This window comes from Anas platyrhynchos, chromosome 1 (genome assembly GCF_047663525.1).
Source record: "Anas platyrhynchos isolate ZD024472 breed Pekin duck chromosome 1, IASCAAS_PekinDuck_T2T, whole genome shotgun sequence".
NCBI classification, from domain to species: domain Eukaryota; kingdom Metazoa; phylum Chordata; class Aves; order Anseriformes; family Anatidae; genus Anas; species Anas platyrhynchos.
The window spans coordinates 27397799-27424734 of NC_092587.1; the positions used below are offsets into that span (position 1 = coordinate 27397799).

Consider the following 26936-nt stretch of genomic DNA (forward strand, 5'->3'; position numbering starts at 1 on the left):
TGTGCCCCACAGGCAACCTGACTTTATTATACACTGACGCAGCTAAAACAGCAGTTTCATATGCTGACAGGAAAAGCAATGTAAAAAATTATAATCTGAGAGATTTTTATGTTCATTTCAAAGCTGAATGTGCTTAACATGTAATCATTGTCATGAATACTTAGCACAAAGGAAAATGTTTGTGGTTATTATTATTATTCTTACTACTAATATTATTTTATTTACTCCTTATTAATTATATTCTACCAAAACATTCTAGGAATTCCTCTTTCTGACTCAGCTTGACAATACCCACTCATCCTGGCCAAGGTTTTATATATGATATCCATTATATGAATTCAAGAAAGAAAAAGAAGAAGAAAAAAAAAAAAGCTACATGCATTTTTTCTTTCTGCTCATGCTCACACCCCTTACTGAAGTGCAAGAGTCAGACCGCTCACTGTGTCTGGTGAAGACTGAACTTCCTGTAAAAATGGTGTGCATAGTTTCCTGAAAGGAAGCAAAGCATAAGCTGCTCAAACAATGCACAAGAAAATTCTGGTATCTGAGCCACACAGTTACAAATCTGTGCTGCTAGAAAAATACAGTGTTGTATCAGTGACCAACAGTAACAAGCACAAAAAATACGAGAAACAATCGCATTAGGGCAAAGGAGAAAGTTACAGGTCATTTGAAAGAATAGGTAAATTGTCTGTCTTAATGGGGTGAAATTACCCATACAACTTTTTTCTTTCACATCCTAAAATTCTGATTCTCCTCTCAGGAAAACAAATATAAATCTTCATGAAATTATTATGCTCAAACTATTTCAGTATAGTAGAGGCCGGTAGCAGTTGCAAATCCTTCTACTGCAAAATTGATTGGATAGCAGTAGAATATTGCTTTTTATCTCTGACATACAGAAGGGGAGTTTTCTTATTTCAACGTGTTCAAAACCATTCAGCATATATGTGGAATAATTTTAATTCTCTTTTAAAAAAATTAATAATACTTCCTCTTTAAACTTATAAAATGACATAATTTGACCCTCTGAAGTTTATTTAGTTTACCTACTGTTTACCTACTCCTATAGCATTTCAATTTGAATGTTTCTTGCAACAAGGATCTTTTTAAAAAAAAACAAACAAACAAACAACAACAACAACAAACTACAACAAAAAATGTTTTGTCTCTTACTTAGAAGACATATTTTCCTGTATTTTTTTCTGGGAAAAAAAAAAAAAAAAAAAAAAAAAAACTTCTGTGCACTAATCTTTTTTTTTTTTTTTTTAAACGGAGTACAAATATAGGAGTGAAAGCTGTGCTATGTCAATGTTACTCACTATACTGAAAAATATTTGCTCTTACATTTTAAAAACTCTTGGTTGTAAGGTTTTGCAAATAAGCTGAAGGGTTTCATAGGAAAGAAACAGCATGTTAACTAAAAGTATAACAATTTACATCTGTGTTCATATTTTTTGTCCTTTCACAATTCAAGAGCTTTTAGCAAGTCACAGTTGAAGCAGGAACCCTCTCTTATCCCCAAAGATCAGAAGTACAGAGGCGACCCTCACCTTGTAGCAAAGACAGCAACTAAATCACATGCAAACAACCTTCCTTTGCTGCCTTCAGCCCCACAAAAGCATTCATGTCATCATCAGCAACAGCAGCTCAAACAGGCTAGTGATCAGCAAACCAAACTGCTGCCCTTTGTGCCGTGCAGCTGTTTCGTAGTGAGGAAACATCTCAGCCTCCCTTCTTGCATTTCTTGGCCCCTAACAGGAAAGCTCTTAGGAAACCATTCAAGTAACTGCCAAAAGGACACAACTGCAGAGTTTTTGACACATTCGTACCCACTCTACCAAAGTTTTGTGCCATCTGCTATTTTATTTGCACTGCTGCCACGGCTCTGCCAGTTGGAATTAATTCCAGCACCCTTTTCTTTATTGTGCCTTCAGCATAACTAGTTGCATTTTATTGTGCCTATTCTTAGGTTGAGGAAATTAACAACACACAATAAGAAAACCTCCCTACCACCTTACACTTAATTAGTGTCCTGCTTATTTAGACAGAATTTCTGGTTTTATTTTCAGTGCAGTACTGCTAACCTAAATTACACAAAAACTAGTAATCATTTCATTTTAAATGTCCTTGCTATTGGCATTCTTAACTTTGAGTCTTTAACTTTCAGCTTTTGTTAGAAACTGCAAAGACTACGGCTGGGTTTATTTGTTTATTTTATGAAAATTTAAATCTCATGCAATAACATGACTCCAGAAGCTAAAATTTTCATAGCCTGTTGTTATGTTTAACAACTGGTCTTTTTCCTGAATGCACCATACCTTTTCATAAATTTTAATCTACTGTTCACTCTTCAATAGTCAAAACACTGATTCTAATAAGAAGGTTCATTGCTACTTACAAAATAGGTTAAATGTTGATATTAACACCCTAAAGTTGAAGTGAACAGGCCTTTATACCGAAGCACTTCAAAAAAAATTCCAGCCACCCTCTAACCACAACCCTCCTGACATTTCTTACCATCATGTTATTGTAATAGAGAAAGAACTAGGGAAACATGAAAAAGGATTGTTAAAAAAAAATAAAAATAAAATGTGTGGAGGGCTAGAGAAAGCGATGCAAACATAAAAGAGAAAAATGCCCTAGAGACAATAACTACAGTAGGAATGGGTCAGTCTTTATCTTTTTAATTTATAAAACTAATATGGAAAAGACTGAGCACAGTTTATTCAGAATGCAAACAAGCCTTCAATGCTCCTCCAACTTTGTCTCCACCATGATAGCCTAGACATCTTTCTACTATATCAAGAATCTATATCCTTTGCTTTCTTTCAAAAATACCATAATTTCTAAAGAAAGGATTTTTTTATGACCAAAACCTTGAATTGTCATTCCTTTATAGTCACTGAGAAGTAGATTTTTAATTCCACATTTAAGTTTTGAGAGCAAAACGGATCCTTGCTTGTACAAGGGCTAAACAAACAAGCCGTCTTTCCTTTTCCATAAGGACTTGTTCCACTAATATCTGACAAAATATTGATAATGTGGGCTAAAGTTCTTGCCCTATTCCAGCAGAATCCCTGGTGTGGATGTAGCCATGTTAACAATAGAAAGCTTTTGCTAGTTTTTTTGCTGTTGTTCAAGAAGTGAGCATAACACAGCAGATGAGGTTTCTCTATTACACTGTTTTTCTCACAAAGGTGTAGGAACAGATGCCTACACAAATGGTCCAAAACAAACTGTGTTTTATTTAAAATTGATATTGAATTTATCAATTAAATTATGGGGAAAAGATTCCTCAGGCAGAACATTACCCTATAGACGGGAATCAGAAAATCAAGTGGATGGATGCAGAAGTAGCTGAAATAACAGTTAAAGGAAAGGAACAGGAGAAGAGAGAAAAAAATAGGTGACTGCTAATAAGATTCTACTTTAAGTCTGTTGTGTGCTGCTTTTTTCCCTTCCATGTCTTTTAAAAGTTAAACAGTGTTTTGCTTGCTGTAAATATTAAGCTCACACTGGATGCAAGTTTCCAAGTCTTAATTCAGAACAAAACAGTTTACAAAACAGCTGTGATGAAAACTTACGAAACATAGGGAAGATTTTTATGACTACTTCAGATGCGCAAAGGTACACTGAGAGACACTTTCTAGAGTGATTAGTACATACTGTTGAAAAGTCTATTAACATATAAAAATGTTTCTCTATACTTGATTTAATGACATAAATATGGTAGTGACTTATTAAAAAGTCAGCATATACTAAAGATAATATATAGTTAGGTAGGAAAATATATATATTTATAAGGTCAAAGTTACAAAGCAAATAGCTAGGAAATACTAAATTGTTGAATGAGCTGGTGTAATTCAATAAAATTGCATACATAAAAACTACATGTGCATTACACAAACTTAGCTCTGTATCCTGCCTTACCATCCAAAAACTTTTTTTATATCACCCTTACGAAAAATTCAATCTGATCACTCAGATAAATGTTCCCAGCCAGGCTGACCCAAATCTTCTCAGCAAAACTTAACATTTTCCTTTACTTTGTAATTCACGCAAAATAAGTATTATTCAATTATCTATAGAGACCTAAACGTATTCCTTGATCATCAGATCTCCATGGTCAATTCTGGTCAATATATAATGCCTTCATTGCTTTTCTGTTAAATTGTGCATTTTAACTTCCATCTTACAGAATAGCAGTTAAAATAAGCATCTCTCTTAATAAAGAGATGGGAGATGGGAAAAGGTACACGTCATCTAACTGGCTTAGAGATTTCACTGTTTAAGATGTATTTTGTAGCTACCTAGACTTGAAGACAGACTTACTCCTGCTCCACTAAGGAATGAGTAAACAGTATGTACTGTCTCCCTGGGGCAAAAACTTGCCCTGAAGGTCAAAACTGACTCACAGGACACATATTTTACAGGTTTGCCTAACAGTTTGCTCTACTTGACTTGTCTCAAAAGCAAACTTCATAACATTTTATGCAAACATTATACAACCGTAAGTCTGAAATATAAATCAATAATATTCACTTAAACTTGAGGAACCTCTGCACCAGGAAATAGTTTCTTATTTGAAATTCTGCTCTAATTAATATTAGCATTGCTAAATCTTACAATTATCTCTAAACAAGTGTCATAATATTTATAGCTTTAGATTAAAGTAAAAATGTGATAATCAAGATTCTGCACAGAATTTGAGGGAGGCAGGTTTTAAAGTAAAAATTGTCTCATTTTCATGGACTCAGACAAATAGCTTCACATTTGAAAACTCTTATGTTAGAATGTTGTTGTTTGGTATTCGATGGTCACAAATTTCAAGAGCTGTCTCCATACAAAACCATATTTCCTACTCTACAGCTCATTTAAGAATTGTTAAGGTTCAGGTGGCAAATATTTCATCATTCTCTTAAATCAAGCCTCAATATTTCTGGAAGCCTACCTCACTAGTATAATGAGTTAACAAAACCGATATTAGAAAAAGACTGAGTGACCACAGCTGTTTGACATTTGAATGTTTTTCAAAGAGATCCTTTGGGTCTGGGTCATGATTTCTTTTTTTGTTAAAAAATAAAAGGGTAAGGGAAACAGAAAACCACCACCACCACCACAGCACACAAATAGGCCATAAGCCCCTGTTTTTCCTTATCCTTTAGAAAAATACTTTCAGGGAAAGGGTACTTGTGGGCACTTTTACACTGCAGATATTTACCAGAATGCAGAATAAGTAAGTAATATTCAGACCTTTCTTTCCTCTGGATAGATATAAAGAAGAAAAATATTTAATCATAATTACTTAGCTAAGCCTTCTGATGTGGCCATAAGCCCCTCTTCATCTTTCCCTCTTCTATCAGTAAATACAGAATTCAAATATTAAAAACTAGTTTGGATTCTTCTAATTCTTCTAAATTTTGAAGAATTAATTTCAGAATTTTGATGTACACACAATACTCACTATTACTTTTAAGCTATATAAAATAACTCCAAGTGTTCCACAAATGATAGCAAATATATAATAAAACATTTAAAAGAGAAAAACTATCCAAATTTTTGCCATGGTTTACATACAAGATATATATATATATTTTTTTTTTGCCAGCAAACAGGTTCCTAAAAGTACAACTTGTATAACGATACTTTCATGCACTTTGTAATTTGGTGTTTTCTTTGCTAAAACTGGCTAGCTGAACACTGTTATTACTGAAAATAACAGACTGAAACCACACTGACTCATTCTTTTTGTAGTATAATATTTCATGCAGAACCCACTCAGAGTTTTATTACTCTTCCTCTTTAAGGAACCACTACAAATATATTGTACTTTTTCCCGATATGAGGAACTGATCAGGAAAAGAATATGTATTCTTTCCCATCTGGCATAACAGCACATTAATTCTGAGACAGTACCAATATAACAAAGCAAAATATTCTGAAATTAAGATACAATTTACTGCAGGCTCAAACACAGCAAGCAAGGTAATCTTTACATTACTTGAAGAATTTCACCTTTGTCTGGTACTGATGATTACTGCCATCCAAGCCTTCCCAGCCTCAGACCATATATTCAGATGATGTTCTGAGAGTCAGAAGTAAGGTAAAACAGAAAATGAAAAGCTCCAGGTAATTCTGGCTACTAGTGATATGCAGAATGCATGCATCTATCTCATGGTCATCTGGCACAGTTTAAAGTTCTCACTGAAGTTTAACTACTTTACTGCAAATGGATCAACAAAAGCAAGTTTATTTCTCCACATGAAGTCACCACAGACTATACATGTACAAATTCCTTACTTATCACAGTTCATCGCTAACTACCTTGTTTCAAAACATTGAACCCAGAGTTGCAGGGCAGAAGCTACACAGAAAACATTTGCATCCCACAGCACCTTTTTTTATATAAGTAAGAGGCTACTAAAGTTGCATCAGCAACACTCAAGTCATTCCACAGATGAATTAGGAATACACTGAAGGCAAGGTCTTAAATTCTGAAGACTGTAATTGTGAGGATACAACTATCTGTGAAAATGTCTCTCCAACCAGGACAGAATTAAATCAAAATTAAACAAAAATGCTATGGTTGTGCAACAATGAGGTCTGAAATTTCCTGGATGCAAAATTTTCTCAGCTAAGAGACCATCCCAGAAATTCCTAGTGGAAATCAAAACAGCAAGAAAATGGATACACCTTCAGCAAGAAAAGTCCAGGTAGAGACAGGGAAGAGGACGTCATTGTTATCCATTAAAAAAGTATCAGGGAAATCTAAAGAACCCCAGCTGAATCGTCAAGTCTCAAGTGAATAGATCATAAGATCCGGCTGCATGTGTGTGCACCATCTGCAAACCCTGATTTATTTGGAATGCTGAAAATTGTTGGTCTCTTGTTATTCTAATAGTAGTTGCTTATGATTTCTTATTTGTATTTCTCAGGCTATTGCAAGAGCAGTAATACTTGGTCTCCTGCTCAGCCACAACAACTACATCTTTAAAATAAAGTAAGTGTTCTACACAGGCCCTCTTACTTCTGCTGCACAACACAATGGCCTGCCCCCAAATGGATTAAATTCCAAAGGTTTGTTAAAGAGTGTAATTTTCTCAAGCACCTTCATAAGATGCTTCATCTTGACTGGCATGAGTACCCCACATGTGCTGTACAATTTGGCAGGTAGCTTTCTTCCAGTTTATATAATCAAAGTTGTATTTCACTATTTTGTGGCTGAAAACTATTATAAGAAATCATATTGTACCTTCTGTGTGTATTAAAAGTAACAATTGATGCAAAGCATTTTACTTACTTATTTTTAAAGTTTTTTTGTTGTTGGTTTGGTTTGTGGTTTGTTTGTTGTTGTTGTTTTTTTGTTCGTTTGTTTTTGTTTTTGTTTTTCTAAAATACATGTTTTGTTTGCCATCTTACAACAGGTTGGGAAGAAGTTAAAAAACACATCAGGATAATCCATACATGTGAGCAGAATTTTCTGAGGAATTTTGGAACAGAAGTAGTAAGAGATCTGCCAGACCACAGGGGAGAAAGAGAAAAGACATGGGATAGTTGTCTGCTGGAGAAAGGATTAGAGCATCACTCTGGGAAAGGAGCTTGTAGGGAGGTGCTTCACACCGCTATTCCTTCTATGGGCCAGATTTCTTAAAGACTTGTCTTCTTTTTCTTAAAGAAGAATCTAAATATCAAATACTGCATTCCTGTATTACAGTGTTTAAGTACTGAACTGATTAAAGTTTAGTTCATCCACAGGCCCCCACGTTTTTCACATCCAGATGGAATGAATACCTGGATATACTGGGAACATTATGCAAACCCTTCAGACTCAGCAAGATATTCTGAATAATTTCCATTAATCTATTTTACAAAATTTCTATGTTCACACCCTCAGTTACACTAGAAGATGATGGTATGTGTCATGCTTTCTAACTTTTAAAAGAACCATTTAAGTTATCTCAATAACTGGCACTATTTTCTAGACAGAATGAACACAGTCGTCTGAAATCACAGTAACTGTAACATGACTATGCACTATAAATTATCCAAGAAAAGGTACTTTGGAAGATAGAAAGAACATAGAAAGAACAGTTCTAATGACAAATGATCTTCTTGTTTGCAAAAAAACAGTCCCAAACTCAAGCTTGTATAATGTAAACTGTGGAAAACAGCCACTTAGCCATCAGGAAAAGGGGATTTCCACACATTATAGTTAAATAAATAACCACGTAAAGTAAAAATGTCAACATAAACGTATAAAACCAATATATATATATGTATTTAAATCTAGTTTTAAATTTCAATTAAAAAAGTAAGAATGTACTAAATAAAACAGGGAGCACAAGAACATGTAAAATTGTTTAATCCCCACAGAGCTGAATGAAGCACCTCTTTCTCTGAAGACCCACTTTTATCGGGAGGCTGTTTCATGGAGGAGAAAGAGGCAATTGAAGCTACGAAATGATGGATAGCAATGACCTTTCTATCTGTAAAACATGGGCATATTTTAGGTATTTAATCTTGAGAATTGGATTATTATTAATCAATTATTCATGACAATTTGAATCTATGGTAGATGTTTTTTGTTTTCTTAAATATCACATAGCTAAGGTCCATCTTGAGAACCAGAAAGGAGATTAAATCCTCACGAGTAAATAGTGTTGGCACTGGCATTTTCTTCCCTCCTAAAAATTTCTTCCCTCACATAACAGGGCATATTGACAATTACCTTGTACTCTATGTAGAACTTTTGCCTAAATATTCTGAAATCCGACTTTAGAGTTGGGGGCAGGGGGAGGGGGAGTTGCTTGTTTGTTTGACTTTCTAACAAGGGAAAAGATAAGCTTTCCGAAAGAACAAAGCAGGGCATTGCGGTAATGCAGAGCAGCAAAAACTGTGATGGCTTCATTCCTATGGCCACAGATTATTCTGCTGTATGGTTTAACATTCACTTTTTCTCATTTGCCAAAGGTGAGTGATACCAGAAGCAGAATGTCTCCATTAAAGGCCACCAGATCATATAATGAAAATAAGCAGAAGGTGTTTGCAGATATTTAAAATGCATTGCTGAAGACGAAGGAAAAACAGATGGAGCTATTAATGCTAAACTCTTTTTAAAAGCAGAACCTCTACATCCTTAAATAAAATGCAAGCTACGTGTGCTTCTGTGAAGGGTAGGGAACAGATCTTAGCACTGCCTTGAAGAATACCTCAGATTAAAACTCTAAAATTATTCCAGTTTGGGGAACTACAATTGGAAAGGAGACTCTCCCTTACTGCAGCTGTAAAATTGAAGTATCGGGATAGCAGTGGTCACCTTCTCAAGAGTAAAATCAAATTAATACACCTAAAAATAATTTAGCATGCAGCTCTACCTGTTCTCAAATACCCTATTTTATATATATATATATATATATATATGCATATATACACACACACACACCTTACTTCCAGTTTAATTGAACTTCCAGACATTAGATCTAGTTCTTCCTCTGTGTGCTACAGATAGAGAACTTATCAGATTTCTCTTCTTTGTGGCATCACGCTTCTTAGGGACTAAGCAAGCCATTCCTTACACTCCTTGCTAACACTGAACAGATTGAACTCCAGGAGTTTTTCCACAATAAGGCATGTTTTCAACTACTCTAATCATTCCTGAGATGTTTGTGGTTCTCCATTGACCCTTCTCCAACAGAACACAGTATTCCAGTAACAGTTATGAAAAGCATTAACAATCAATACAGAAACTCAACATAAACTTTTCCTTCTTATTTAGCTCTCCCTTGTTTACATGCCAGTATACAGTAGCCTTTTGAAGCACAGAGTTGCACTGGAAGTTAATATTCATCTACCACAATTCACAAGCTCTTTTCAAAACAGGCTAATTCCCTGGTTAATTAAATCCTTAACTCTTTCCCAAGATTTACCCAGGATATTATGAAAGTTTTCATTCTAGGGAGAGGGAGTGCTCCAAAGGAGCTCGGGGAAGAGGTAACTTGGGGGAAATCTCATAATCTAGAAAGAGTTTTAAAAGTGGCTTGAGAAAGGGTCTGCAAGATAAAGGTGAACTGGAAGTGTCTTAGTGTGGAAAATGGGTGCAGCATTTTAGTTTATTGATGTTGCCTGGTAAAATGAGTTTATAAGTGCAAATAAGAAATCATACATAGTGAAGTCATTACAGAGTCTCTAACACTGGACTTCGTTGTTGGTGTGCCAGTAAAACTGACTGATTAATCTACTTCCATACAACAGCAGGGTAAAACAGCTGCAAACAAGAAGAACCTTGGAAATTATATGCTGGAAACATTTATACAGTGAAAACAAACTAACACAAATGGATTATGTATCAGCTGTGGGGCTGGAAAACAATCTGTATGGGAAAAAAAAGAAACTGGATCACTAGGATAGTGGTGAATAGTTGTTAATACTTAGAACACTAGTGTGTCTTGTCTAAAACAATTTAAAGAAATGGTTTTAAAATAGTTCTGAATAGTCAAAACACTATTTATTTCCAACCTCAAGCTTCTTTCAATATGCAATATTCCACAAAATTTAGTCTAGCAGGGTAATAGATTTGGTTAAATCATAGTCATTCTGATCTACAATACCAGTTATTTAAAATGAACTGTCTAAACAATGTTTGTGATAAACTCCTTTTTTCCACTTGTTCTATTATTCATATTTTAGTAACTATGTAGATCAATTTGTAGAATTTACGAACACAAGACTTGGCAGTGAGCCAAACACTCTTCTTTAATTTTGACTTTTTTGACTTTTTGACTTCTCTACTCATAGCTATATTAAAAATAAAAAAATAAAATAAAATAAAATAAAAAAAAGCTAGAAGGTTTTGTTTGGCCATTTTGTTTGGTGATGAAATAAAAAATTATGGATTTGAAACAGAGAAAGAAGTGCATAGAAACAACTACGCAATTGTATCATAATAAAGCCACTAGCATACAAAATTCAATTATCAAAATTATCAAGGTTAGGAGTTTTAGAGACTTCCTGCTTTTACCTAAGCTTGCTTTCAACAAAGATAAACTGCCACAGACTCCAGGAAGAGCACATTTATGCACAGGAGGGCTTCCGAATTTTACTGTATCTCTACCCTTTTTTCCTGTTGTTTATTTATTTATTTTTAATTTGTAGACAGAGAACCTTCCTGTCACAGAGACATATAACTGCACATAACTGCCAAGTCACTTTACACTTACTTCGCTGTCAGGGACTTGCAAAATCTGCTGCAATTTCTACCATACACTGAAAAATTTGCCTTTTCCTCTCCTACTTCCCCAGCCCAAGGGTTGCAGTGAGGAGCTTAGAGGAACCACAGCGCGAACCATCCTTGGCCCTTTCTTCCATAGTTAAGGCATGCTACTAATTTGCTGCCAAATAAATCTTTTTTCCCACAGGTTCAGGAATAAGGAACCCTCTAGGAGGGGGCAATTAGAACAAGACCACTCCAAAAGCAGCTGACTCTGTACCCACCTTCCTACATCCACAACCAAAGTACAAACCAATTGCTTGTTTACTCGGTCTAAAGTAAACAATATTTGGGGGTTAAGAAGACTCTCAAATCATGGAAGCAAATTCTTCTCCTTTATAGCCCATGAAGAATTATTTTTAAATTTTCAGATAAATATCTGACATGCTAAATTCAAGTTCTCCTATTAAAGATCTTGAAAACTATTCACTACATTAAGGATGTAACTATTTACCAGGATTAATTATTTATATTTATTATTTAGGAGAAGAAGAAAAAAAAAAAAAGAAAAAAAAAAAGATTAACTAATATTTGAGTTTCTTTGTAAATCTTTACAGAAAGTTCAGGAGAAGCTGATCCAGAATATCCAGCCTAAGAGCTGGAGTACAACTCAGTATTGAGTCTATTTGCTTTTTGAATGCACCCTATGATTAGGGAAGTTTCTCCTGCTGCCCCTCCCTTGAACATCTAGTGTTCAAATATTCACAGAATTTTAAATCAGCAGTTAACAGAAGTATTTTTGCCTCAGGAGGGTGCAATTATAGATGATATTTTGGATGATCTTTTGGACAGCATGTGATCCTCAAGTGAAAAAACTGGGAATAATCCTGCACACCCTTTTATGTTGTAAAGCATCTAAGACATACACTAGGAATGTGGGTTTGTAAAATTCAACTTAAAAAAAAAAATTTTAAAAAGTCCATAGCACTTTAGATCTAAAACCTTGTCTTACAGCATTCTTCTACTTTTGAGAGGACTAAAACTACTTTCAGCTTTAAAGCTCTGTATAAAATTACATCTGAACAGTCCTTAGCATATTTGGTAGAAACTTCTCAGTATAGTTTATCACTGAAACATATAACCTGAGAAATCTAAGGTGATGACATTGTGCACAGTTGCACAATGCAGCTCATGTGCCTACTAAATGCACAGATCATGAATAATATTATGAATATTATATTATTATTATGAATAATAATAATATGACATAAAGGGTTAAAATGTAAGTACCATAAAGGTCTACAATATACCACACTGCTCAAATCACACCTTTATTTCAATTTGTTATTTATAGATGCTGACAGAAGTCATTCCGGGAAATAAATTCCAAGACACGCATTATAGTTGCAACACAATTGCATTTGACACACATTTAAGGGAGTCAACAGGCAGTATCCCCTTACACTACTAAAGCAAGCCTAAATGGCAGCAATTTGTTCTGGAAATACTTACTTCTGATGAGGTCACCATCAGTGCGATTTCCCCAGACAGACTGCTCTTGTATCTCTGGCTGTACACTTTGGTTACTGGAAGGCTGTTTTATGTCTTTATCTCCTGCCGCAGGATTTTGTTGGTCAGTTTTTTCTAAGTCGAAAGAAATTTGAGGGTATTAGTTTCTTTGGTATTTTTCCTCTACATGAGCAAATCTCATATTTGAAAGTTAAAAACTAGAGAACATAAAATATAACTTTTATTGGCATCTCATACATTGTCCCTAGAAATAATTCCTAATAAAGTCAATTTTCAGTTTGTTTTCCTTTGTAGATTCTTTGTAGTTCTCTCTTTAAAAAAGTCTTTAGTCTTAGTTATTGTTCCTTTAGTCATACAAAGAAATACTCAGCACCTTTTGTAAGAACAACTTACAACTGAATTTATGTTTAGTTACTTTCCATGACATTTTCAGATAAAAATTTGAATCTGTCACACAGAAAACATAGTTTGTCCGTAAGCATGTGCCTCTGGCATATAAAAGCCACAGAAATTCCACAAAAGTCTGTTTTCCATTATTTAGAATTCAACATATGATTAAAGACAAATATTGTTCTAACATCAACACTGATTAGTACAAAGATTTCTGTATAGCACAATTTTCTTGTCTTCATGAAACAGCTACACTTTTAAAAGCCATTCATGGAGTCAACTTTTAGCCTATGATGAAGGGAAAAATGATTTTCTCTCTCCAAGTGTATACAAGTTGCAAGGAAGTTTCCATGGTAAGGTTTTTTGAGGGATTCTTAACATTATTTTAAAAGAGAACAGATCTTGTTTTGATGATTTCTCCAATAAACTCATGTAGACCTGTATTTTCTCAAACCAAAGTAAGCGACAGCCTTCACTTTCGCTGTTGTTAATGTTCTAAGTTTGTTCGTTTATTTATTTATTTTTACTGGCATTCAAGGAAGCATTTCCAAATTACTTTGTTCATTATTCATAGTCATAGATTATTAGCTTATATCATTTACTTGAAGGATGTGTAGAACACTAAATGTTTTCAGTTTGGAGTATTTTTTCAGAGTATTTATAATATCTAATATTTACAGTAAAACTAAAGTAAATGAGCAACTGCTGAAAAGTCTGTTAGCTCTCTTTTTCTTTCAACCTATAACATGTTTATAAACTACTTATCACAATGTCGTGATTTCATATCCTCTACTAAAGCATCAGTTTCAGTCCTCAGACACAGAGAAATTGCTTAGTGCTACAGCGACATTTTAAAGGTTAGTTTCTTTATGTAACCAACAGCAGTTTGAATTTAAATCCTAACTTTCTGCCTTTGTTATCCACCCTATTAAACTGAGCCATTGAACATCACTCAAAATAATATATGCCATATTGTATGTATAGTAGCATGTGCCTTCAAGCACTGCTGCTTCCCTTCTATTAATTTCCACCTCTGAAACATCTGACCCAGCTACCTATATGGTACTTATCTCTCTGCACTCCCTCACACCACTGTTTCCTCAACAACTTGTCAATATTTCTTCAAGCTCATCCTGAGATGAACAGTTTCACTGTGATTGGTGTAGAGTTACTTAAGTGATTGGAAAGATAGCTATTGACTTCAATGAATTTTGCACTTCGCCCTGTATGACTTAATCTCACCTAGATTCTCATCGTACCAAAAAACAGCAAACAAACAGAATACTGGAGGATTATCTTTTTTTCCCAAGCCCTTTGACAGACTTTAGTCACAAGTTATTTATCCCAAATATCTATCAGACACAAATATGACTGTATTGAAGTATGATGATTTTGCTTCTGCAGTTAGGCATTAGGTTCAAATGTGTCTCAAAAGTGTTTGAAAAGTGCCCTGAAATGGGCTGAATGAAAATAAGTAGCGTCCTGGAGAGAGCTAGTGTAAAAGAACTGCAAGCACTATACAATCCGCTTTTCATACAGAGTAAGCTCAAATGAGCTATTTTAAGACATTTGGCTCTTAAATTACTTTACTGAAGTAACAACACTAAGATTACAGCAATATCTACCCTGCAGTGGTAGTGCAAAACTGAAGAGCTGCTGTATACATTTTTCTTGTATACGATACAACTTTGCAGAGCACTACTATTTCATGTTGTAAACAACAAATGAACTGTAAGGAAAGATTAGTATTAATATTACAAGGCCCTTGGCACTCTAAATTACATTTTTATCTAATAAATTTGAAGAAGTGCTGAATGCAATGAAATCATCATTATTTATAGGAATTCAATTTTCATTCCTCTGCTTGTTTTCTGTTTGGTATATACATATTCTTTACAGCTTGCATGTGCATTTTTCATGTTTACTTTTATTGTTCTAGCTGGATATAATGAACAGCCAGTCAAAACCATGTAAACAATATTAACAGTTAACAAGAAAGAAGTAAGAGGTGCTATTAAGAAGCAACAGCAGTGTTGCAATTGAATACCAATTTTGATAGGAAATTTGCAGGAATTTACATGAATTGAGTAGCTGTTCTTTGATTTACTGCATTTATATAAAGTCTTCCCCAAGAATGTTCATAATAGAAACTTGCAGCAGAGACATTAAGCATGTATTTGCTTAATTTGCAGTTCTAATCACCCACCAGAGAAATTTTTCTCCCAGCAGATGCTACTATAACAGTGTGGTGGGTTGACCCTGACCAGAAGCAAACACCTTTTCTCCCCAGTGGGGAGAGAATAGAAAGAGCGAAAGTGAGGAAACTCATGGGTCAAAATACACTTTTAATATGTGAAAAAAAAAAAAGTCAGAAATAAGTAAGTGATACAAAGGCAATCGCTCACCGCCTCCCACAAGTAGAATGATGGCCTGCCAGTCTCCAAGTAATGGATACCTCCCCAGAAACATCCTCCCCTCAGTTGCTGTTGCTGAGCATGAGGTTACATGGAATGGAATAATATACCCTTTGGTCAGCTCAGCTCAGGTGTCCCAGATGTGTCCTCTCCCAGCCTCTTGCCCACACCCAACCTTCTCCCTGTGTGACATGCTGTGTAAGCTTTGTTCAGCAATAGCTAAAACACTGGTTTGTTATCAATGTTGTTTTAGTGATGAATCCAAAAAACAGAACCACAGAGGCTTCTACGAAGAAACCTAACTCCATCCCAGCCAGACTTAGCAAAATGGGCCTTTAGAAAAAGTGTTCAGTTATGTTTAAGATTTTTTTTTTATAGCCACACTACTAAAAAAATAATACAGCAGAGCACTGAAAATAAACAAACTATGGATTCCCAATTAATGGGATCATAGAATTTCTTTTGTTATTATTATTATTATTATTATAGAAATATGGTGATAACATATCAACAACTGATTACACATGAAAACAGCCTCAAGAACACTCGAGTCTGTATTTTGTTGATGCCATTATTTTTAGTGCATAAAAATAGTTATGCATTACCTTTCATAAAATAAATTCATTCATGAAGCCAATAAAAATCCACACAAAGACCTTAACCTCCTCTGAAGTGCGATGCTTGTGGCAAACAGGGTTAATAAAACCTACAGCAACTACAAATACTGATGGCTGGATCTGGCCATAACCAGGCATGTCATTTTTCCACTGTGTTTTCAAATAAATTAGTAACACTTCTCTGCTTTAATTAAGCTTAGCCTTAGGAAATTTTTGTGATATTTCTTTGGTATGTTAGCTGCTGCTTCCTCTAGTACACTCTTCCACTCTCAAGTGACTAACGTCCACAACTGAAAGCCAAGAAGAAAACCAGATGCTCTGCTTAGCAGATCAAATAATGGAAGGAAAAGTATCATTATGTTCTGAGTCTGGCTGTATTGAGGCACAAAACCAATCTCTTCAAAACCATTGCAAGTTACTCCAGGTCATGTCACAAAAGCAACGTAGTCTTCTTACTTGTGTACTTGGTACTACTCGTGTTCAGGGCCCAGATCAGCAACCTGGATGGTTGTGCTCTCCTAAAGGAATAGTAGTCCCTAGGCTTCTAGCCAAAACCCTGTGGCAGTGATACTCAGACAGATCACACTGTGATTTATCCTGAAGTTAAGCATGGGCAAAAATTCTACTTGCGTAGAGAATAATACAAATTTAAGGTTTAAATAAGGAAGAGATAAAACATGCAGACAAAGTATAGAATTGAGATGGTTAACAACCTAGATCATATCTATATTATAGACAACTGTTAAGTTAAAAATTAAAAATTTTATTCATATATCAGAATGATCATTTCTTGAAATAAGTGAACAAAGTGAACTCCTACTTTTTTGTTACTTAGAATCATTAAAGGATATATAAAATCACTTTTATAGAACACTAATTTATTATACCACAATATTTTTAAATTTATTTTTGGAATTAAACTGTAGTACATATATTTCATAGAATAAATCCTTGTTTTCATAGCTGAAATCTACTGCAATATTGTTAACTCCTGTTTTGGTTTAATTAATATGCAAAACTGATAGAAGAGATAAAAAAGACGGGTAAAGGATGTGCATTTGGAGGACACATCTCAGAGAACTCAAGTCTTTGACAAACAATTGTCTTTTCTTCTTCAAGTGCTTGTCCGTTTGTACATTCACACTCTAGCTGTATCCACACACGCCCTTATGTCTCTTGAGTTTACTAAGAAATGGGTCTCAATGGCTGCTGCAAGACCAAGATAGCAAGCATGGAATCATGCTTTACTACATCAAGAACTGCGTAATGTCCGACCCATCAACATGCAAAAAGATGAGAACAAGCACCTATATATTAAGTGGGTTGGGCATCTTCATCCTGTCAAGGGCAGCTGATTTCTATTCTTTAGATGACACATAAAGCCATACACTGACTCAGTCATCTCTTCCAAAAATTTGAACAATGAAAGTGCTAGACCAGCAACATGACAAACTTGACCTGAGAAACAGATTCAGATTTTGCATATTGGCACTGTGGATGTAACAAGAGTTAAAAATCCCATGACTGTAACAGTAAAAGGCTTTGTTGCTATGACATTCATTTTCTGTTCACCAACAATGTGGTATACAGAACCAAGTAGCAAGTAAAGCAAAAGCAGCTGCTGGGAAAGCCTTCTGGAAACCTGAGTGCATGATGATGAAACCTGTCTCATCAAGGAGACAAAAACCAGCAAAATGGACTGGCACGGCTGACCACCACAAAAAATGTGGAGACAGGAACAGTTCGACTCTTTCACTATTTAAGGACAGAGGAACAGTGGAAGCATGGGGCAAAGCTTACTTAGGCACCTAAATTTGACACAGCTATGGGGATGTAAACGTGAATCCTCCAAAGGCCTTAGTTATCTCTGAACAAGCAGATGCAGATTTAAAGACACATTGTGCAAAGATCATAAGCCATCCCAAATGGAATTTTGTCTTTCAAAGCAAAGAGATATTGATTGATTGATTGATTGATTGATTGAGAGAAAGAGAGAGAGTGAGAGAGAGAGGAAAGGTAGGTCTATGAGGAAAAAAAAAGTTTCAGAATGTTTCCAGAAGGAGCATTAACAAAACATTTCTTTGTCTCAAGCATGCAGCAGTTGAAAGAAATTGAAGCGCATACAGCAAATGCTGTAGTTTAACACTTCTTTGTTCATTAATATCCTAGGTGGCAAGAAACCACTGAGGATACCATTCCCTGCCTTTCACAACAGTAATACAATGGAACAGTGATAATACCAGGTTGCATAATGCAACTATTAGCAATAACCCCCAGTAGTTACTTCATGAGCTGCCTAAGACTTTTATGCATTTCTCATAACAAGTTCAGCTGTGCTATTTGTGGAACAGAAAGCCTATTCCAGTTCATGGTTTGCCTGAAATCATCACATTTCATTAATGACTGGTTCTACAATCTAAGTGCAACATTTAAATTGATAATCCACAAATTATCAAGTCCAAAGTCCTCCAATGGAGTTAGATGCCTCCGTTTAGATGTTTGATTTTTTAAAAAATAAACTAACTTGCTTTTATTTCATTTCAGTGCCTTTCATTTAAATGTCTCATTACAACTTTCATTGGCCCCAAAAGCACTACTGAAGAAACAATCTCTTAAAATTAAAGCAATTCAACTGAACTTGGAAAGCTCTTCCACAGAATTTTCCAGGTACAAACCATAGAACAACTATGGATATACTTCAAGTTTGACAGCCTTTGCCAATGTTCTGTCATGATAAATTAAAAATAAATATGAACATGCAAATAGATACCCTGCACTATTAAAAACACAAAGTCCAAAATCCATAAGTGAAAACGTATTTTCATAAATAATCATACTACTTGTCATGTGGTTGGTTAGAAATTTATGTAATTCATCCGATGATGTTTCAAATGTACAAAACTTAAGTTTCAGGTAAATGGTGAGTGATACTGAGCGCAGTGGCTGTCTTTATTACCAAGTAGCACACTATAGTAATGGTGGACCTGTACAGTGAACAATTTGATTTAAAGGACACTTATTATCCCAGAGACTTGGATAATACTTTGGACTAACACTCCAGTCTCAAAGACTGAGGGCTCTTTTCTGGCTGGAGTGCATCCAGCACATTCCTGCAGTGCATCTTCCAGATTATTTTGTTCAAAATGAATCTAGTCCAGGTCACTCCCCAGAATCACTCCAGAAAGTAAAATAAAGCAGGGGTGAACAGGAGGTTCATTTCAAAACTTCATTGCTGATCCAAATGAAAATATTACCATAGACATACTCAATTGCTGGATGCTGCTTATTAGGAAAAAAAAAAAAAAAAAGTGTTTAAAGTAAAGAGAAATCTAACTTCTGAAGGTCTGGAATGGAATTTGAGAAGAATGATTGTGATGTAAAACTAGCCTATGAGATGGAACAAAAATATTTCAAATTTGATGCAAGATCTTTACAGTCACCTCTGTGAAATACAAGTCTATCACACCCATGTGGACATGAATCACTTTACTGGAACTGCATGCACATGAAACTGAAAGAAGAAGTCTATTATTATGACTAGCTAGAGTTAGACATTTGTGAAAGTTTCAGGCATTCTAGTCAGTAACGTTCAATTTAGTGCTGACAGAAAACTATAAAACAAATTAACACTAAACTCTAGTCAGATTGAAAGCGGAAGCAAAAATAGAGCAAGAATTTGGTACATTTGAGCAATTTGAGTGTATGGGTTAACCGTTAAAATAAAAATCCATTACTCATAACACTGAGGCACTGCTAGCAAAGTGCAACAATTATGGTGATAGTAATAGCTGTTGCCTCAAGAATTTCCAGACATTCCCACTGTGAGTCTTCTGTCATCCCTGTCTCATCTAGTGCTGTAGCACTCCTGGTCATGAGAACAGTAAAGCACACAAATATTAAGGGGGTTGCAACATGCTGTTGAAGAGGAGCACGTGTTGAGTGCTTTTATGAATGGAAGTTCTGAATGAACTAATGTGTATGGTTTCTTCAGACACCAAAGTAGATTGTATCTCCATCCAGCAACAGTGATATGATTTGCACTGGGAAGAGTGGCCACTTACAGAATTTGACCCCTAATATTTCTACTAGACTTCACTATCCACTCCACCAAAAGATATATTTATAGATGGCAGTCCAACATTTTCTAAATGTTGTCTGATTCTCTAAATATAGTTCCATGTTTGTTGAACTTCTCTCTTGCATTCTTTGGTTTATTCAAATGCAGAGGATTTAATGGAAAAAGTCTACCCATATTGCTTGGAATTACTGCCCGAGCAATAATCCTGACATGACCTCTAACTTGCAAAATATTTTCCTTAAAGCAGAGAGGCTGATGGTCACAAATTGTCACATTCCTTGTTTAGGGACATTGAATTATTTCGGTACGTGCCACTGCAGAAAATACTTGACCACAGTCAAATTACAGGAGTATAGACATGACACTATTCACTCTGATTATATTGCATGGCACACAGGTAGAAGTAGTCATAATTTGATTCCAAGGAGCTCAGGAAAGCAGAGACAGTATGAGCAGGATCTCGAACAACAGTCCACAACTAGACTTAGGCTTTTGGAAGGATGTGGCAAAAAGTGGGACATTTGCAGAAATTAGGTTAAATCTTTCTTCCTCTCTCAGCAGCAGACTCTGCACAGATAATAGTCTAAAGACTGAAATGAGTTGCTACAAAAGAAGACACTGATTAAATCAACTCTCTCTCAGCACACTAATTGTGGAAGGGCAAAATCCAATAATCTGACAAATAGTTATTTATGCATTAATTCAAAAACGAAGCAAAGAATCAAAGTGAGAGCAGGGATGTTGAGAGAATATTGGTTAAAGCAATGTAAGAAAATTCTTCTGAGTTGCAAAAGCCAGAGCATGACGCATCTTTAGGCCAAAGTACTTCTCAACCCAGTTTTATCATCTCCAGAACTTATGTAAATCCCCCCATCTGCCTGAAGTTTTATTTCTTCTGTTTTGTTTTTGTTTGTTTGTTTTCCTTAGATTGTAGGATAGCTATTAGTTGAATATTCATAATTCAGTTGAATTTACTTTTCCTTTTATGAAAGAGAAACAATTAGGTTTCATCATCTGAATGTTTATGATGGCAAGCAAAAGGAGCACTTTGAAGATCTGGATTTTTTGATGATACCTCAAAGAACTACCAGAGAGAACAAAAGACTGTTCTCATAATGTAAAGTATCTGTATCAGTTATAAAATATGCAAAGCATATTAAAGTATGTCATTAACAATCAAAATTATTTTTCACCAGAATGTGTTTAATACTTTGCTATACATACAGTATAAGCCTTTTTTTTTTTTTTTTGACTGAGGGAACTTTATTCCTAGGTGGACACAGATTTAAAGTATCTATTGTAAAGACAGAGAGTCATCAATTATATATTAAAAAATGAGTCTAAGTAAATTAATAGTTATTTCAACTTACTACATATTTTTCCAAATACTTCTAACCTACTTCCAGAGGTAATGTGAATTTCAATCACAGCTGTTACACTTATCTCCAAATTCTACAGAAGCTGGTGTACTTTTGGATGTCCTGTGGGATGGTATAGAGAGGGTTGGAGGGTTTTGAAAGTCCCAGATATATTATCTTAGATCTTTAGCCCTGGAATATCTGGACTACCTCACCCTGTAACTACACACTGCAAAGCTGACAACAGAAATGCTGGAATATAGACTGGAAATGTTATGAACTCACCTCTTCCTCTTTCCACCCCCATTTCCCCAACAGACTTATGCTAGAAAAAAGCATCAAATATCCACAGTTATCCTTAAATCTAAGTTCAGTAGAATTCAAAAAAGTCTTTCTGCGAACTATGCATATGCTTTAAAATTGATCACGTGCCTTGAAAGGTGTGGCAAGTGAGCAATCTTGAATCAACACGTTATACTTGTTTGTACCTTAATGATCCCTGAAAAAGTAACTCCAAAATCCTTCACCTTGACAGCTGTGTGCTGTAATTGTGTCATTCAGACCTTCTGCACAGAGCTTGTCTGTGAGAAGACCAGCGTTCCCTTCCTTACTTTTCATAAAACAGAAAGGTGGGTATTGAAAAATCTTACATATGACTTTATTTCAGAGTAAAAACGTAATTCAAAGTGGGACTGTAAGAATAAGACTGCTTTCCAGGCTAGTTAGCTCACTGGCTTACAACTTCAATAACTTTGATGTATGGCCTACGCATAAAATTTAACCAGTGTGTCCACTTGATCACATGGCAGACAAAATCAACAGATTGAAAATAAACATGTATCAGTTACTGATTTTTTCTGGCAAAAACATGATTTTAACAGCTCAGTTCTGCATGCTTATCTTCTGTATCTAATCTTTTTTATTATTTTGTTTTACTGTTTAGAAGTTCTGAGTCATTCTCAGAACTTCTAAAAAAAAAAAAAAACAATTAGAGATAAGCCAATTTTATGTGTCTCCTTGCCAATTTATTTTTTATTTTTTAAAAACTTTGCTACAGATACTTTCTGGTTTCTCAAACAAGTCTTCAACTTTGATTTCACATAGTTATTGATTTTCCAAGTTACAAAAGCAGAGACTGCATCTTTAATCCACAATTGCACAACTATGCTCTCAGTATCTGCTAACAGTTAACCACATAGATATAAAGTTACAGTCTTTGAACAATCTTATTTGTCTGTTCTTCAGGGACTTCTAAAACTGCTCTCAGAATTGTGAAAAGCAAAGATGTAGCTCTAAATGCAAAAAATAATAATTAAAAAAAGTCTCATCTTCACAGACCAGAACTCAGTAGGCAAACACACTACCCTTTTTGAGGGTAACCTACAGTATACCTTTGTCAAACTTCTCTACATGAAGGTGATCAGAATATAAAGATATCTTGTGTAATTGCAAATTTCACATAACTGCACATCATTTAAAGAATTTATTGCTATGATGAATGAATGTACTTTAAAAAAAAACAAAAAAAAAACATTAGAACAGCAAATATAAAACAAGTTAATACTCTCAGAAACAGGTTTTAGGTGTAACATCAATGAGTGGCCTAAGAAAAACAGGGAAGTGACCTCCAACCTGAACAACACTCCTGCTCCAGGATCTACCTTTCTCAGTGTATTGCAAGACATGGAAAGAGAGAAGCTTCGCGGAGAAGAGCTCCTAAACACAAACACCAAGGCTGAAGAACAAGAAGGCAGTTTTTAAGGAGCAGCATCTGCCTCTCTGTATGACTGCAGTTTTTCAAGGAGTGAAACGCGGTGCTGACATCAGTGCATCTTTTTTCTTCTTGTTCTTCCTTTACACGTTTTCTACATAGGAATTTCTAGTTAAAACAATAAAGGCGTGGAAGTGAAAGTGTTACAGAGTTAGACCAACTAGGGGAGGCCAGGGGGGAGGGGAAAGAAGAGAGGGGTTAAAACCCACAAAACAAATCAGCAAATGTATCATTCAAATAAAAGGCGCAACAATTACAGAGAAACTTTAAAGCAACTTACCTCGAGGGAGAGAGATCAAAGCGCTGCTTTCAGTCGGAGCTTGCTCTGGCCCTTCAGGCCCTGGAGGAAGAGGTTCTCCCACTTGGGACATCTGCCAGCTTTCTCACCGAGTCACGCAGAGCCTGCGCCCCCCTCCAACAAAACTAACACGCGACCCTGAAGGAACAAGCGAATGAAAGCACTCGTTAATCTATTTCACACGTTAAAAAAAAAAAAAAAAAAAAAAACTCGCGGCTCGGGGACGAGGGACCGAGCAGGAGGAGGAGAGGAGGAGGGACGGCAAATCTGAGCGGCAGCGACTCGGCGGGCACCGGGGAGCCGGGGGCGGCCCGGGGGGGTCCCGGGGCGGCGGCTGCGGAGCCCCCCGGCGGCTCTGAGCTCCCTCTCTCCGCCTCTTCTCCTGCTCCTCCGCGGTGCCCGGCCCTAATCTCAGCGCCCCGGCCGCCCGCAGGCTCTTCGGCTCCCCTCTCCCGGCCCGCAGGGCAGGGGGGGGGGGGGGCGTCTTCCCCCCAACACGTCCCCCCGACCCCCCGCAGTCCCCGGGGCGGAGGCGTGCTCGCACACACCCGCACTCGCCCCCGCTGTCCCCCCGCGGCCGCAGTCAGTCCTTTTCCATCATTTCCGGACGATGAAACATCCCGCTGCGGCTGGCGGCGGTGGTGCAGGTCCTGCCGCCCGCCAGCGCCGGGCCCGCGGGCTGGGCTGGGCTGGGCTGGGCTGGGGCTGCGGGAGAGCATTGCTGCCCCCCGCCCCCAGCCGGGCCTCCGGCCACGGAAAGTCCCCGAGGAGGCTGAAACCCGTCAGGCAGAACGAGGGAAAAAGGGAAAAAATAAAATAAAAATAAAAACACACCACCCTTGAAAGGCAGGCTTTCATGCCTGGACAGGGTTTGCAGCTGTAGCCTTTGGCAGAGGCACTGCTCGTGGGGCAACAGCTGGCGCAGAATTAATTGGGCCGCTGTGGTGGTTGTTTGCCTTCAACCAGTTGTGCCTCGGAATCTGGGTAGCCAGGCACGTGAAACGCTGCAGGCCTGCACTTTCCACCTTTCTCAGAGACCAGTTCCAGCCCAACCCAATGCCCTAGTGTACCTCCCCTGCCAACATATGGATGTGTACATTAAAAGGACTCTAAAGTGTATGTACAAAATTATTCAAACGAAAGTGAAGGATAGAAGTGTTTTTCAAAAGTAATACCCTAGAGAGCAAACCACTTCCTCCACCAGCACCTGCCAAGCGACCTGACTTACCTGTGTTTTTTCTAGATAAGAAATACATTTCTTCCCCATTACAGGACTTGATTTGATTGTCAGCCTCTGTTCTTGCCCACACCATGCAGCATTGCCATTACTGCTCATGTACACACTAGCGTCCATATGCTAAGTGCTTGACCTTGCTCATGCTACCACAACTTTGCACACCTCTCTAATAAAGTGTGTTCATGTTTACTCTGTAATTTCCTTAAAACTTAGAAACCAAATTTTTATTATGGTTGAGTAAATATGCTCTACTGGTATGTCCCATCATGGTGTGCAAACAGTTATCTTCTGGGAAGCTGAAACTAGGACTTAGAAACAGCCAAGTTATAAACTACCTATGTCCTAACATAATAGAAAAGAACTAATGGATATTTATTTTGATACAAGTGCTAAGCAATGTGCTTAGGTATTAAAAGTAAAACTTCATTTCTTAAAGTTTAATATTTCCCAGCAATGCTTGCAAAACAACCAGTATAGAGTGTAAATACCTGAATAGGAGCCATTTCATATACGACACCACACACTTTGGGGCATCCCCTGATTTCAACAGCCATCACTGTATAGCTTTATTATTGGTTACCACTGGTGTGAAAGAAGTGTGATGCAACTAATAAGACATGTTATGTACTTTTCTCTGAAAAATACAATCATTTTTAAGTATTTCAGTAAGCTGAGATGTTCTTTGGTACAACATAATATTTCTTTAAACCTTTTAATGATAAAATGGAAAAAATATGTGCTATGTTTGGAAGAAGCCAAGTAAAAATTCCATTTGGGGTACGCAAACTTGTTATTGTATTGCATAATAATAATATGGATATCAATACCTATGCTTCTCATCTAAGAAAACATTGCATAACTTTCCATAGCTTCAGCATACAACAGCTCCTTCTCTCCTCACTGCCCAGGGGGCAGAGCAATTGAGACTTAAGGTAGAAGGACTTACCTCAAACTCGAAAGTGAGTCAGTAGCAGAAGAGAGGTTATGACTCATACCCAACGGACAAGCTTGTATTTTTCCCTCTGAAACTGGAAGCACAGCACAGAAGAGTGGGAGGAGCAATAAGTTAGCCAACCACACCCTCCCTTCAAAACCTTTCATTGGGTAATACATATCGAACAGATACTATCCTTTTTTTTCCTTTTTTTTTTTTTTTTTTTTTTTAGGCGTGGTGTTTTTTGAACCTTATCTATGAAATACACTTGGTAACCTTCATGGTGTTTAGTTTATCTTCTTCAAAAAGATGATGGGATGAGCTCAGCCTGCCAAGGTTCAACTATGTAGATGCCTACATACAGTTTAAAACAACTAAATCAATGGAAGAGAAACTCCAGTTTATGTTGCCATATTGCAATTGATGATAGTGTGAGATAACCCCAACCAAGATCAGATAAAACAAGATAAGGGAATCTAGTATTAAAAATAAATAAATAAATAAAAAAGTGTGACTCATTGAAATAACATATTAAAAATATCGTGCAACACACTGTGAACACACTGTACTCTAAAAACCAAAAACTGTGATTACTTGTAAAAAGATAAATCCAGATGTGGTCACTGTTAATGAGATACCACAAATAGGCAAAGTTCATTGGCATAGTACTGACATCCCAGCACAGCAAATCTAAAATAATTGTTTTATTCTTTTCCTTTAAAATACTTATCATTCTAAAATGTTACTGATTTTTTTCAGGAACCAGGTTATAGGCTTTGTGCATATGTATTGCGATATAGTCTTCCATTGCTAGATCATAGCATCACACTTTCAGGTGTGCTCTTCTAGACCATAATGGCAGAATCAGGGATGGATGTGAAAGGGATCTCAAAACATTTATATATAAAAAAAAGCCTTAGACACAAGGTCATAACAGGGCAACCAATCCTTTCTATTCCAAGGAAATCCAGCTCCAAAGAGCACAGAGAGACAAAGAGTAGGATACCAAAATGAAATTAGAGGCATGCAGATTTAACTCCAGAAATGGAGTCAAGAAATGCAGAGAAGCAATTTTTTCCAGTAATGCTGCACATTGCCCT

At 36.4% G+C, this 26936-nt stretch overlaps 1 protein-coding gene across 1 annotated transcript in view; it reads right to left on the minus strand.

Moving 5' to 3' along the window:
- Window positions 1-25019, minus strand: part of MDFIC (MyoD family inhibitor domain containing) — a 49763-nt gene extending 24744 nt beyond the window's left edge. Inside the window, 6 exon segments of the mRNA XM_027457532.3 lie at window positions 12722-12853; window positions 23648-23750; window positions 23753-23803; window positions 24214-24305; window positions 24308-24563; window positions 24894-25019. Coding sequence (XP_027313333.2) covers window positions 12722-12853; window positions 23648-23750; window positions 23753-23803; window positions 24214-24305; window positions 24308-24563; window positions 24894-25019 — 760 coding nt within the window.
- Window positions 25020-26936: the final 1917 nt, after the last annotated feature.